The sequence below is a fragment of the Plecotus auritus genome (assembly GCF_963455305.1).
Source record: "Plecotus auritus genome assembly, chromosome: 2".
NCBI classification, from domain to species: Eukaryota; Metazoa; Chordata; class Mammalia; order Chiroptera; family Vespertilionidae; genus Plecotus; species Plecotus auritus.
Genome location: NC_137771.1, coordinates 21,826,403 through 21,840,569, shown reverse-complemented (window position 1 = coordinate 21,840,569; position 14,167 = coordinate 21,826,403). Strand labels below are relative to the sequence as shown.

General features: G+C 45.7%; 1 protein-coding gene across 4 annotated transcripts in view; it reads left to right on the top strand.

Annotated features, from left to right (window-relative positions):
* Positions 1 to 14,167, top strand: part of CSMD2 (CUB and Sushi multiple domains 2) — a gene marked incomplete at its 5' end in the record, with an annotated part of 547,039 nt that overhangs the window by 465,400 nt on the left and 67,472 nt on the right. For all 4 annotated transcript variants that reach the window (XM_080658115.1, XM_080658114.1, XM_080658113.1 and 1 more), the window contains 5 exons: positions 1,641 to 1,757; positions 5,003 to 5,212; positions 7,368 to 7,556; positions 10,661 to 10,838; positions 12,040 to 12,185. In XM_080658115.1, the coding sequence (XP_080514241.1) occupies positions 1,641 to 1,757; positions 5,003 to 5,212; positions 7,368 to 7,556; positions 10,661 to 10,838; positions 12,040 to 12,185 (840 nt within the window). The remainder of the gene's footprint in view (positions 1 to 1,640; positions 1,758 to 5,002; positions 5,213 to 7,367; positions 7,557 to 10,660; positions 10,839 to 12,039; positions 12,186 to 14,167) is intronic.

Below are 14,167 nucleotides of genomic sequence, written 5' to 3'. Positions count from 1 at the left end.
AAAAGGTGGTGATGGCCATTCTCCTTCCAGTTAACTGACCAAACCCCAAATGGAACATCTAGGCACTATGGGCTTTCCCTTACGACTTTTCATGGCACAGAGCGATAAAATCCACTAGCAGAAATGCTGAGGGTTACATGTTGAATGAGGAATTAACTTGGTTTGGTTTCTTACCCCGTGCTGAGCAGAGATAAAGAGATCAATGGGTACAAGAAAAGATGGGGTCTTCTAGTCAGGTTGGGGAGGGGGAAACTAACAATAAGTAGTGAGTGTCTGCTGTGTGCTAGGCACAGAGCCACACGCTTCTTCCGAGGGAGTATCATTATTCTCCTTTTTGTAAATTTAGGAAGGCGAAGGCTTTTAGGATTAAAAAGAAAGTGGTGGGGTCGTGAATGGAAACCTAGGTTTCTCTGATGCCGAGGCAACTGTAAAGGGCCCCTCGAGGCTGACCCTGGGATAGGAAGTAGGGTGAGTTGAAGGACTGTCACTTGGGGGTAATGGCATTTCCTCCTGTGATCTCACCAGGTACAGGGCCTGGTAGTCCGCCGAGCCGTCCACAATGTGACTGGCCAGCCCAAGGCTCTTCCCTCTATTATGTAATACAAAAGCTCCACTGAGGAAGCCACTCACATTAACAGTAGCTGCCACTGGTTGAGGGTTTACCATGCGTGGCAGCTCCCGTTCCAAGTGAAGTTCAGGTTTCTGTTTTAACCATCCTATGACATAGGTATTTCACAGTTGGGGGAAACTGAGGTGTGGAGGGTGTAGAACTTGCCCAACGTCACATAGGAAGTGGAAACATTGGGACTGCAACCCAAAGGGATCAGTGCCAGAGCGCCTGCTCTGCACCCGGGCACAGTTCTCTTCCGGCCTAAACAGAATCCTCTCCCAGAAAGCATTGGCCTGGACCTCAGAGCCCTGCCCTCTGCTCCTTTCCCTGGGTCCCTGGCTGCCTAACCCCTTTCTGCTTCTACAACCTTTTCCTAATCAGATGTGAAAGGACAGAATTTATGTCAGCTGATCAGGCTGTTGTGGCCTTGCAGCCTCAGATGACTCTGAAGTCACCTCAATTAGAGTTTCAGGTGCCCAGCCCCTGTGGCTGGCTCCCCATGGAATGGTCATCTTTGGCTGAGCATCTGTTGACCACTCAACCCCATGGAATATAAATTTATAAAGAGCCTGGCAAGGTGCCGAGCACAGAGTGGGGATTCAGTGCATGCCAGTACCCTTCCTTCATCCTTTTTCTTCAGTCTTGGAAGAGTTGGTTGGACAATGAAGAGAGGGAGATTTAGGGGATAGTGTAAGAAATGGAAATATTTCCATTTCCACTTTTGCTGTAGGAGCTCACTAAGGGAATTGACCTGCAAAAGACATGTTCAAGGTCAAGGGTCCATAACTTGGGTTTGTGGACAGACTGCTGGGAGGTCCAAGGGTGCTGGGCAGCTCTTCCTGAATTTATTTGCTCTGTTTTGCCCTTGTGCAGTTATTTAGGGAGATGAACTATAGGTTCTTTTAGATTCTCAAAGGGGTTGATGACTTGAGAAAGGTTCAAAACTGCTGCTCTAAGTGAGCATCTAAAGGTTGGCATGGCCCTGTACTCTCCTTGATGCTGTCCTAACCCTCTGGTCTCACTGTCACAGCGCAGTGTGGGGGAGCAGTGGAGGAGATGGAGGGGGTGATCCTGAGCCCCGGCTTCCCAGGCAACTACCCCAGCAACATGGACTGTTCGTGGAAAATAGCACTGCCCGTGGGTTTTGGTAAGTCTTCACGCCTAGGTCTTTGCTTAAAGCACCTATTTGCTATGATCACTCAGCATAACCTTTGCTGAGGCAATTTAGCTCTCTGCCTCTCCATTTCCTCATCTGTTGACCTCTTGTACGATCGATAGTTCCATTAAGAATGGTAGAGATGAATGTTTTAGAAACATTAAATGTAGTGAGGGTGGGGGAAATCCTAGAAATTGGCATCATCATTATTATTATTATTATTATTATTATTTGAGTAACAAGCTAAAACCTAGGACTATGAAATGAGAAATTACTCAGGGATGGTTAAAAAGAAAAAAACAATCTATTTTACAGATACTGAACCTCAAATTGTGCTTTTAACTATAATATCCAATTTCTTGTCCTAATTAAATTGAGCCAAGGTCAACATGAAATTGAGTTTGCATTCTTCATAGGCACAGTCTGGATAGCTTTGGAGATTGGGAGATTTTTTTTTTTTTTTTTGAGATAGAATATGGCAGTAGGGAGGACAGTGATCTGGGTATGAAATTTAATTGCTGACGATTCACCACATATTGTGTACTGAGAATATAATTTAACCCCAAATAAATCTGTTGAAGTAAAAAGGGCTTGTGTTGACATGGAACTCATGGGCTGTCCATGTAGGTCATCTGCCCTGAGTCACTGCTCTGCTCCTGGGAAGAAAATGTCCCAAGGGGATAGTTCCTGTGTGGGCCTGGGATCTCCCAGTCTGTGACCTCAGGAATGAAGACCACCTATCTTGTCCTTAATTCAACCTCGAGTGGGTCTTCTCATGGAGAAGGGGTTTTCGGGAGAAGACAATCTAAACTGGCCTTCTTTTCATCTGTGCTGAGGGAAGGAGAGAGGTTGGTGACCCTCCAAAGGATGGAGTCTTATATTTAGAACCACTTTCTGAAGGAAACCAAGTCGGATGATGAGGCTACAAAATGATGATGACTTGGGCAGCCTTGGGAAATCCCCAGATTTTGAGACATTGAAGAAGGAGGAGCTAGGATATCCTGTAGCTCTTCATTCCAAACATGGGCAAAAGAACCTCAGATGATAGAGGGATAGTAGGGAGGGCAACATCCAAAGGAAAGCAGAAGTTTAAGTGGGAGGTATATCACTGTTCTCTCCTGACGTTCAGCCACCAGAGGTCTCTAAGTCCCCGGGGAATAAGCCTTCTGCAGGGTCCAACTGCAGAAGACCAGGATCTCTCCCTCTCAGGTAGTCCCAACGATGGCTTCAGTGTGTAAAGAGCCACAACATTTACCAGCTGCTGCCACTAGATGATAGTGGGCACATCCCATTCTTTCCAGGCAGCTCATTTCAAAAATCCAGCAAACCTCATAGCACCCCTTTGATGGACATGCAGCCCACAGTGTTGGAGTGATGCATGGGCAGTAGAATGAAAAGCATTGGTGATATGTACAAAAGTGCTCATTACAAAATTATCCACAATTTGGAAACAATCTACATGTTCACTAGTATGGGTATGAATAGTGTTGTTGGATAATTCATAAAATGGAATTAATATGTCATTGAAAATCAGTGAACTGTATATCTTTGTATATCAAGAGTAGACTTTGGAAAACACAGCATTGAGCCTGGTCAGTGTGGCTCCGTGGTTGAACACCAACCCAGGAACCAAGTGGTCACCAGTTTGATTCCCAGTCAGGGCACAAGCCCAGGTTGTGGGCTCGATCCCCAGTAGGGGGCATGCAAGAGGCAGCTGATGGTTGATGTTTCTCTCTCATCGATGTTTTTATCTCTCTATCTCTCCCTAAAATCAATAAAAACATTTTTAAGAGAAAAAGGAAAACACAATGTTAAATAAAAATAAGTTTACTCAACTGTATATGAAGCATAATATTATTTATGTAATGTTTAAAACAAACCCACATATATATTTAAGAATCTAAAAACATGACCTGGAAGGTTTCTTCCCAATTCATGATAGTGACCGCCTCTGTGGAGGGAAGTAGGGGAATGGGATGGGCAGGAGATATGATCTTCAAAATCACAAGTCAAGTCTTATTCTGTTCTTTAAATAATCAGATGCAAAAGCAAAATCATGCATATGAGCTCATTCTAAGCAAATTAGAAAGTACATATGAACAAATTTTTTAATTAAAATTATCTGTAATCCCACCGTGCAACCACTAACAGCTTCGTCCTCACCATTAAAAGGGAACCCCCATGAAGACAAGGGCCTTGTAGATCTCGTTCATCCCTGTGCAGTGCCTTCCACAGCCCTGATGCAATCAATATTGTTAGAGAATCAATGAATGTTCTTCTAGATTTTAACTACAAAATTGAAAATTATATACAACCTACTGTTTTGCAATCAGATTTTCACAACATTATGGACAATTTTTATGCTCAAGAAATATATTTCTTTAATATCATTTTCAATAGTAATCTAATTTTGAGAAATATTTTCATTAACAAAATCAATAGTCCCACTTCCATTCTCCAAAGAATATATTAATATGTAAGTTAAGGACTTAATTAGCTATTTAACCTGTCAGGTTGCTAGGAGATATTGATTCATCCAATTAGATCCTAAAGTATAAATTTTATTTGGCTTCTTAGTAGAACAGATGGGACAAGGTATTCTCCTATTTCTGAATTATCTTCAGTGTTCTAGAAAACACCAGTCTTGAAGTTCATGTCTTTCAATTGGGTGGGTAAGATATTATGTTTTTATTGATTTTTAGAAAGAGAAGAAGGGAGAGGGAGAGAGAGAAACATCATTGATCAGTTGCCTCCTGTACACCCCCTCCTGGGAAGTGAGCCTGCAACCCAGGCACGTGCCCTGACCAGAAACCAAACCCATGACCTCTTGGTCCATAGGTCCACGCTCAACCACTGAGCCACACTGGTCAGGCAGGCATATTATTTCTAAGTAAAATATGTATTTTAGCAAAGCTATCTTTATACCAATATAAGACATAAGAATCACAAATTAAATCGTATCTTGAACTTCATTTTCAATGAAATAAAAGGAACTCAAAATGGAGCTCTGAAATGACTAATGCCCTTTCTTTTGAATGAATACTATTTAAGTTCAGTCCTGCCTGAAGACAAGGGACTGGGTTGGCAACTCCCAGAGCCTGTTCTGGGAATCCTGATTGGGCAGGAAGTCAGTAGCAGGGATGCATGGGCTCTGGCAGGAAATGCGTTCACAAGGCGGCACATTTGAAGTGGGACTGTATTGCTTTGGGCACTGTCTGCCTCTGTCTTGCTCCTAGGAGCTCACATCCAGTTCCTGAACTTCTCCACCGAGCCCAACCATGACTTCATAGAAATCCGGAACGGCCCCCACGAGACCAGCCGCATGATGGGCAGATTCAGTGGAAGTGACCTTCCAAGCTCCCTGCTCTCCACGTCCCACGAGACCACCGTGTATTTTCACAGTGACCACTCCCAAAACCGGCCAGGATTCAAGCTGGAGTATCAAGGTGAGGACAAGGAGGGCCCGTGTGCTCCCGTGTCCCTTCCCATCTCTCAGCCTCCCACATAGGAGAATGGAGAACACAGGAAGGACTGAGGGGATGGGGGACAGGCCTATCCATGAAGGCTCCTTTCCGGTGGCATGTCTCTCTGGCCCAGCTGAGACTGTCTGATCCCATTTGATAAGCCTTTTCTAGGGTAGCAGGCCCAACAGCACCCCGGAGGGTCAACCTCTGTCCAGGCCCAATAGCCAACAGCTTTACCTGAAAAAGAGATCCATCAGTTCCTCTCGGGCATCCCTGAGTGTGCAGCCAGCCCTCCCCTGGATAGGCTTACTGACTCCCTCTGGATCCTCCCTGGTGTCAGGTCCAATTACGCTCAGCAAAGCTGTGACATGATGGAAGATTCCAGTAACAATCCCTGGAGAGCCCAGGGAGCCTTCACAATGAGATGGGCCTACTTACTGCTCCTGAGGGTTTTCCCGTGTGTGGCCCAACCACATTCACTACACATTTCCTTCCCTAGTCAAAAGCCTGAGACAGATCCCACCCACTCCTCCTGGCACGCTTTCCCAGAAACAGGCCTCACCCACTTCAGCTCCAGCTTCCCCTGTGTGAGTCCCACACCCAGTGAAGCTGCAGGGGGGCTTGTCATCGTGGCCTGGCCTTACCTGTGCCTGCCAAGTACACACAGCCTCGCCGGGCTTGGTAGTGTGGGGCTATCAGGTGGGTCGTGATGCATCAAATGGCCACAGTCTGTGCTCAAATTTGTGGTCAGCATTCCTCTCCAGGACAGACACATGCCTCTCAAGCTTCCCTGAGTATTCGTTTGCTAGGGCTGCTCTAACAAAGTACCATAGACCGAGTGGTTTAAATGACAAAAGTTGAGTCTCTGACAGTTCTGGAGGCTGGAGGTTTTGAGGTCACGGTTCATTCTGAGGCTGTGAGGGACAGTCCGTTCCGTGTCTCTCCCTTACTTTTAGGTGGTCGCTTGCCATCTTTGGCATTCCTTAGCTTGTAGAAGCATCTCCCCCATCTCTGTCTTCATCTTCTCATAGTTTCCTTCCTCCCTGTGTGTCTGTCTGTCTCCAAAATTCCCCTTTTCCTAAGGACACCATTTATTTTAGATTAGGACTCACCCTAATGACCTCATTGTCATCTAGGTAAAGAAAGGTAAAGGCCCTGTCTCCAAATAAGGTCACATTTGGAGGTGTTGGGTTTTGAACTTTAACAGAGGAAGTTTGGAGAACACAAATCAACCATGATGCCCTCTGCCAGGCCCAGTTTTTCCTCGAGGCTTCTCCTCTCGGGTAATGCAAGATGTGCCACCATTGTGACAAGAACAAAGGCTCTGGGGCCTACATACACACTGCCTTTGCCCCTGTTATGGACACAGCCCTGCCCACTGAGTCCATGTGATAAGCTCAGCTATCCTTGTCAAGGCTGTCCTCTGAGACCCTCAGCCTCCATCAACTCCCATAGAAGGGACCTACCTACTCCCCAAGAGCCCTGGCTTCAGGCTCAGCCCCTCCCATGCTCACCAAACCTCCATCTTTGAGACGTACCCCTTCTGAGGCTAGACTGCACAAGGGCCCTGTGTTGAGGCTCCAAGGTGATAGGCCAACTCTCTGGTTTAGCGTTCCTCTCTGTGACATGCTCACTGTCCCCACTGAGGCTTCACATAGTCAGAGACCCTGTCCTCTCAGGCCTTTTCCTCGAGTTGTGGGGAAGGGAGCAGGGAACAAGGCTGGTTCTGTGGATGCCTTTAGAAGCCCAACACCTCTACCAGGAATCAGCCCAACTAGGTGAGAGGCCCAACAGCATCCCCTGGGGTTCAGTCTAGCACTGTCTTCCTTGAGCCTGCTTTTCTCATGGAAACAATGGTAGGTGGCATTTATTAAGCCCTTACTATGTACCAGTACTGTGCAAAGAGTTATGCATATATTATCCTACTTAATCCCCACAATAACCATTTTCTGAATAAGAACTGAGGTACAGAGAAGTTACATAACTTTCCCAAAGCAAATGACTAATTAACGCCTAAGTTCTTCCTGAGTCCAAGTCTTGGGGCTTTACCACTATGATGACTCCGCGGCTCCTGTGGTCTGGCTGGGGAGAAGGTGCCAGAACGAAGAAAGGAACCTTCTCTCCTGATCTTTTCTAGCCTATGAACTTCAAGAGTGCCCAGACCCAGAGCCCTTTGCCAATGGCATTGTGAGGGGAGCTGGCTACAACGTTGGGCAATCAGTGACCTTCGAGTGCCTCCCAGGATATCAGCTGATGGGCCAACCTGTCCTTACATGTCAGCATGGCTCCAACCGCAACTGGGACCACCCCTTGCCCAGGTGTGAAGGTATGGCCCTCTCTCATCCCTTGGGATTTTTCTGAGGGAGACTGATCCAGAACAGTCCTATATCTACTTGTCTGGTCCATGGGATCACTCACACTGGGAGGTCCTGGAAAACCCTGTCCATCCTGTTTTCCTGTGGGTGGGACCCAGCCTATCCCTATGGAGGGATTCTGGAGACAGAGCTCTGGACCAACCCTAGGGAGGACCTAGAGGAGATATGAACCACAGCCAAGGGAAAACATACTCAGCCCTTGGGACTTCCAACCTGATGAGTCGATGTCCCCGGTCAGAAGGAAAGACTCTGCTTGAGGGTGTAGGAGCAGGTGGTGAGTTGAAGGATAGAGAGGTAGAGTTAATCATGGCACCATCCCAAAGAGAGAAGAGAATAAAGCCTAGAAAAAGAAAACATCTTAAAAAAAAAGAAAACATCTTGTCCCTGTCGTCACCTGCCCCATCCTTATGCTCTTTCTCCTACATGTGCCTAGAGAGATCTGAGTTGATAATATGAGGGAGCTAGAGGTGGTACTTTCCTGGGTCTTCATTAACCAGAGCGGGATGGAAGAAGACCTAGAGTTTGTGCTACCTCTACCCCATTTGCTCACCTCAGTTCCATTTTCCTTCATTTTTCACTTGGGCTCAGCATTTTCCTGGAGAAAAGCGGGGATTTGTCTTAAAAGGGGTAAGAGTGGCAGGGGGACAGCAGAGTGTAGAAGAAAGTGCCCCAGCTCCAGGTCAGCTCTTCCTGGGCTCCGTCCCTGAACCACTTCCCCTCGCTGTACTTCAGTTTCTTCCTTAGTACAATGGGGCTTCTCATCGCTGCTTTATAAGAGCTGGAAGGGTTCCAGGACTCCTGAAAGTGCCCAGGACAGTCACTGGCTCACACACAGTAAGCTCCAAGTATTAATTCTCCAAAGAAAAACAGACCTTGTTTGCAGAACTGAGTTGTGCTGGTGTTTGAATGAAAGATTATAATTTCTAAAACGCTTAACCGCCCTTCCCCCAAGTTTGCTTTTAGATTTTCACAACTATCTCTGTGCAAAACCATCACTTATATGACAAGCTTCATTGTGGACTCTCTTCCTTTTCTTCCTTTTTACACCACGTGCATCTGTTTGTGGCATCACAGGAGAAAGGAAAGAGCAGTGTTCAGTAGGACATCTTGAGCCAGAAGCCCCTGTCCCTCCTGAGAGAGCTCTTTCCTTGGCTTCCTTGATGCCATATTCTTTTGTTTTTGCAGTTACCTTTCTGTCTGTGCCAGCTCTTTGGTCATTGTTTTCTTCACCTATCCCAAGGCATCTAAACCCAACATGTTTAAATTGAACTCATCATCTTTCTGCCATTAGACTGAAATTCTCATCTAGAGATGGGCACCTCTAGTCACTGGGCTACTCAGCCCTTAATGTGGGTACCTTCCCTCTCGCTCATTCACCACATTCACCAAGTCTTCCTAATTCTACCTCCTATTTATCTTTCCAGTGCATCCACTTCTCTCAGTCCACTGCCTCTACCTTAATCCAGGCCACCACTTAGATGAGGCTCCTCTCTGTCTCCCAACCTTCAGTCTTGCACTCCTCAGTCTACTTTTCACAAAGTAACTAGAGCATGTCTTCAAAACCATCAATATACTCCTGACACCACCACCCCTCAGAAGCCATCAGGGCATCCCCATCTCCTGAGGCGTAAGTTCCAAACCCCGTCATGTAGCACATCATGTTCCTCATGGCCTGCTCTCTGCTTACCTGGTGTTCTCCACTCACACTGACATTGCCCTCCAGCTAAGCTGGAATACTTCCAGTTTTCCCAGGTGCAGTGTTCTCTTACCTGTGGTTCTCAGGGCATGCTGTTCCTTTCTCAGAGAATGTTGTTCTCCTCTCCTGCTTTGCCTGCGGAGTCCTTCAGGTGTGAGTCTAGATGTGAATTCTACCAGGAATCCTTCCCTACACTCACAAGACCAGATGAGGGGCTCCCCTAAATGCCTCTGTGGCATCCACACTGATGGCATGCTCCCCCTATGCTGTGGAGGCCCGTATATGTGGCTATAGCCCAGTGGACTCTGTATGCCATGGAATAGAACCATGTGCCATGGCATCCTGGCTCCCTTTGATCTCCCCAGGCCATGCCTGGCACCTAGTGGATGTTCAGTACATGTAAGAGGAATGGTATGTCCGTGCACCACTTTCAGGATCCATTTGTATTCACAGGGCCTTGTCCTCTGCTGGGAGGCATTGGGATAGGGCCTATCCACCTGTCTGCTTGATGCCCTATGCCAGCCAAATACTGGTACACTCATGATACTGGACTGTGTTTTCTCTGCCCAGAATCACTTTTTTATTCCTCCCTGGTGACTGAATCTGAACTCTGTGGAGACTTCAGGGCCTCTTCATCCCCCTACCAAAAGCCTAGGTCAGAGTGAGTCTCAAACTGGGTGTCACTTTGGGAAAACAGGAAGATAGGGAGAGAGAAACATGTCTGGGTAGCAAATGCCTTCTCTGTGATGTGGGAACTGGCTGAACACTTGACATGTATCCGTTGACCTTACCGCCACACAATCCTATGAGGGGGTATATTTTTAGTCCCATTTTGCAGGTAAAGAAAAAGACTAAACTTCTTGTCTAAGGTCATCTAGTCAATAAATGGTTTAGCTATTTGAACCCAACCTTAGCCTCACCACAAGCATCCTCAAGTCAAGATCAAAATGACGACTCTGAGAATCTTAGAGCAAATAAAAAGGGAAAGTTCCACTTTCATAATTTTCTTTGCCCTTCTCAGCAAAAGTACTGCATCTGCCTTCCATTTCTAGGGAAGGAGAAGGGAGAGCTTTATTTAGTGTGTCCTTCCACCTGGAGAGGTGTCATCCATGAGAAAGGAAAGAAGGAGGTGGGAGGTGGGAGCAGACTCTCAGAAGCACCTACACTGAAGATCGGGGCATGATGGGTGGTGGTGTGTTGGGACTGGTGGGGGAAGCCCCATCGCCTCTCCCCATCCCGCCTGATCTCCTTGAACAGGATAGTTTTGCTGGGAGCTGGGCCTTCATTAGGAAGTCATCTGAATTCTCAGGTGGGAGGTGATCTCCAGCATTCACCTGTGTTCGTGTTCCCTCTCTGCAGTCCCCTGCGGTGGAAACATCACCTCTTCCAATGGCACTGTGTACTCCCCTGGCTTCCCCAGTCCATACTCCAGCTCCCAGGACTGTGTCTGGCTGATCACCGTGCCCATTGGTCATGGCATCCACCTCAACCTCAGCCTGCTGCAGACAGAGCCCTCGGGAGACTTCATCACCCTCTGGTAGGGCCAGCTGCCATGTTGACAGCCAGTAAGAAAAGGGCATCAGCTGAGCTCTGAGCTGGATTACCCATCTGTGTGTTCAGCACACCAAGAGCTGAATGGCCTCACATGGCTGTCAGCCTCCTGGGTTTCAAATAAACACAGTGGAAGGACGGCTCATCTTCAGTTAGCCCTTATGACTCCTTGAAGGGAGAGTAATGGGAGGGCAGTGGTTCCCACCCGGAGTCCTACATGACAGTACTAATGGGTGTGTGAATGGGAGTAGGCGTAGATATGGAGACTTTTCTCAGTATTTCCAGAATCTAAACAAAAATTCTAATTTACCTAAATAAGCTACCCAGACTAATGAAAGAGCTTTGGGTGGAATTTTGTGAAGTCTCATGCTGAGCCAGCACTGTCCAACAGAACTTTCTGCTACATATGGCTGTTGAATGTGACTAGAATAACTGAGGAGCTGATGTTTAAACTTTATTTGATTTTAATTAATTGAAATATAAATAGCTATGTGTGGCCCAGTAGCTACCAAATTGAACAGCTCAGTTTTGATTTATATAGTTAGAATATCTCAAGTTAATTTTAAAAATAGGAATATGAATTATTAGTTACTAAAGTGCAGTTTCCTAGACAGTTTTTTTCCAAACCACTTGATTTGGGAGCAAAGATATAATTCTAGAATTCCTTTTGGTTTGAAGGTCACTGCCATTCTGAGAATCAATATGGGATAGTGGGATTCTCTGTCCCAAATTCCCAGGGAGCGATAACTGTAACCAGAACTGCCCTGGATTAATTTCCAGCTTAATTTCCAGGCAGTGGCTAAGAACAGATGGAAGGGGCTAGGTAAGTTTCCAGGGAAGAAATGCTTTGCCTAGAAAGGTGACATGGAGTCCTGCTAGGGGTCTCTTTGCTGGGGAACAAGTAAATGGGTCAGCACAGATCGCAGCACGAGCCTCCTGCACATCTTCTGTACCCCTGTTCCAGCGCTGCCTGGGACTGAGAGAACCTGTGGTATGACCTGCAGCCTTGCTCCATGGCTCCTGCTTCTTGGATGAGAGGTGTTCGGGACATTGGGAAAAGACAGTGTAGAGTGCAATAAAAGTCACAGCTGCCTATTCCAGGTCTCTCTTAAGGCCACTGATGGCACCAGGTAGAGTAGGCAGTCATAGTGACTCGTGACATGCCAGGACCTTCTTTCCTCCTGCAGGGATGGGCCACAGCAGACAGCTCCACAGCTTGGAGTTTTCACCAGGAGCTTGGCCAAGAAAACAGTGCATAGCTCAACCAACCAGGTCCTGTTCAAGTTTCACCGTGATGCGGCCACGGGTGGGATCTTTGCCATAGCCTTCTCCGGTCAGTATGGAAGCCTGGCCTGGTGGGAAGGGCCAGGCTCTCAAGTCAAGACTGGGCTTGAGCCCTGGCTCCACCATTCCCAGTCATATGACTTTGAATGAATGACATAGTTTCTTAACCTCAGTGTCCACAAAGTTATAAGAAAGAAATGTGTTAGCCTGAGTGAAATCTCCAAGCACGGGGCTCCATAAATGTAATTTTTCCTCCTCCTCCATACTATTAGGGCAGAGAAGGGACTCCAGGGCCTCTGGACTTCATAGGAAATATTGTGCATAAATGAGGCTGAGAATGAAAGGTATCAAATTTTAATAAAACTATAAAAGAAAACATTGAGAATTGGCTAAATAAAAATTTAATATTTCTACAAATCAAAAGAGCACCATAAATAAATAAGCAAATGATAAACTGGGAAAATATATTTAACAGGCAAAAGTCAATCTTAAAAATACATAGGGTTCTTCAAACTTTTAAGAAAAAGTAGGGCAAAGGACATGAATAGAGAGTTAAAGGAAAAATGCAAATAATCTATTGATATATAAAAAATATTTAACCTAACTAGTTTTCAAATACCAACTAAAAGAAAAGAAATGCTATGCTTTCTGTCCTTTATCAAGTTGACAAATACTAAGATTGTTGACTATTTCCCCAAAGGGCCCTACATTTGGTGAGGACAGGGCCTGTGTCTGTTTACTTGTGCATCCTCAACAGCTAACGCAGGGTCTTTCTGACCAAGGGTGAGCCCTCAACAGAGGATCATTAAATGAATAGGAAGGAAGAAGAATGATAGCTCCTCGTGTTCCAGACACTGATGCCCTGTTGACTGTATCTGTTGAAGTAGGTTTCCTAGAGAGAAAAATGGAAGCATGCATCGAATACAGTCATGGTCCTCCCTGGTTTATGTTAAATCCAGGTTAAACCTGCTTGGTTACCCCAAGAGTATCTCTTGGTTTCAATACCCACACTTCATAAAGCTTATGTGGCTTTCAATATGACCCTTTTCAGCAGACACGACTATAGAAAAAAATTAAAGTTAAATCCTGAGAACATAATATGATAGTTTTAAAAAAATTGTCCTGGGGGAAAAGTCTTAAGCTACATCCCACTTACAACTGGTAAAATGTCACAATCCCATGTGGACATTGGGATGTGCTTCCCAGATACTGGGGGCTCTGAGCGTCATCGCTGCACATGTTCACTGTGGTGCTCCGCCACCCAGCCCTGCACGGGGTGCATTCCCACGGTGTCTTTCATATTTAACCCTTTGTCCTGCCTAGGGTTTTACAATGTCTCAAGCCCAGAATGTTCCCATGATGCACTGAATGCTTATGGAGGATTTGCAAAGTGTGTGTGTTGCAATGCATAGAATCACTGTTGTGTCATAACTGTATTAATCGTTGGGTGACCATGAAGTGATGCTTTAAGAATTTAACTTCTAGCCCCGGCCAGTGTGGCTCAGTTGGTCGGGTGTCGTCCTGTGCACTGAAAGGTTGCTGGTTCAATTACCCGTCAGGGCATATGCCCGTGTTGCAGTTGTAGTCCCTTGCAGGAGGCAGCTAATGGATGTTTCGCTCTCACGCCAATGTTTCTTTCTCTCTTTCCCTCTCCCTTCCTCCCTCTCTAAAAATCAATAAAAATATTTTTAAAGCAAAAATAAAGACTTTAACTTCTAGCACAATGGCTTGTTGCATATATATATATATGCATATATATTTTCTTTAGTTTTAAATACTTTTTTGGATTTGGAGTTCTGCATTATAATTTTTTCCCATTAAAGTAATGGAAAATAGGCGCTTAGTTAGCACCCCTGCATGGAACGTCTGATTTCCAGGAATGCATTATTGACATTTAATAGGAGATGCCTGTACTTTATAAAGGTCATAAAATTTAATCACTCTTAGTTCAAAAAAATAAAAAATTCATAAAAGATGCACATATAGAAGGATGTTTATCACAGCTTTATTTTAAATGGCAAAATTTTATAA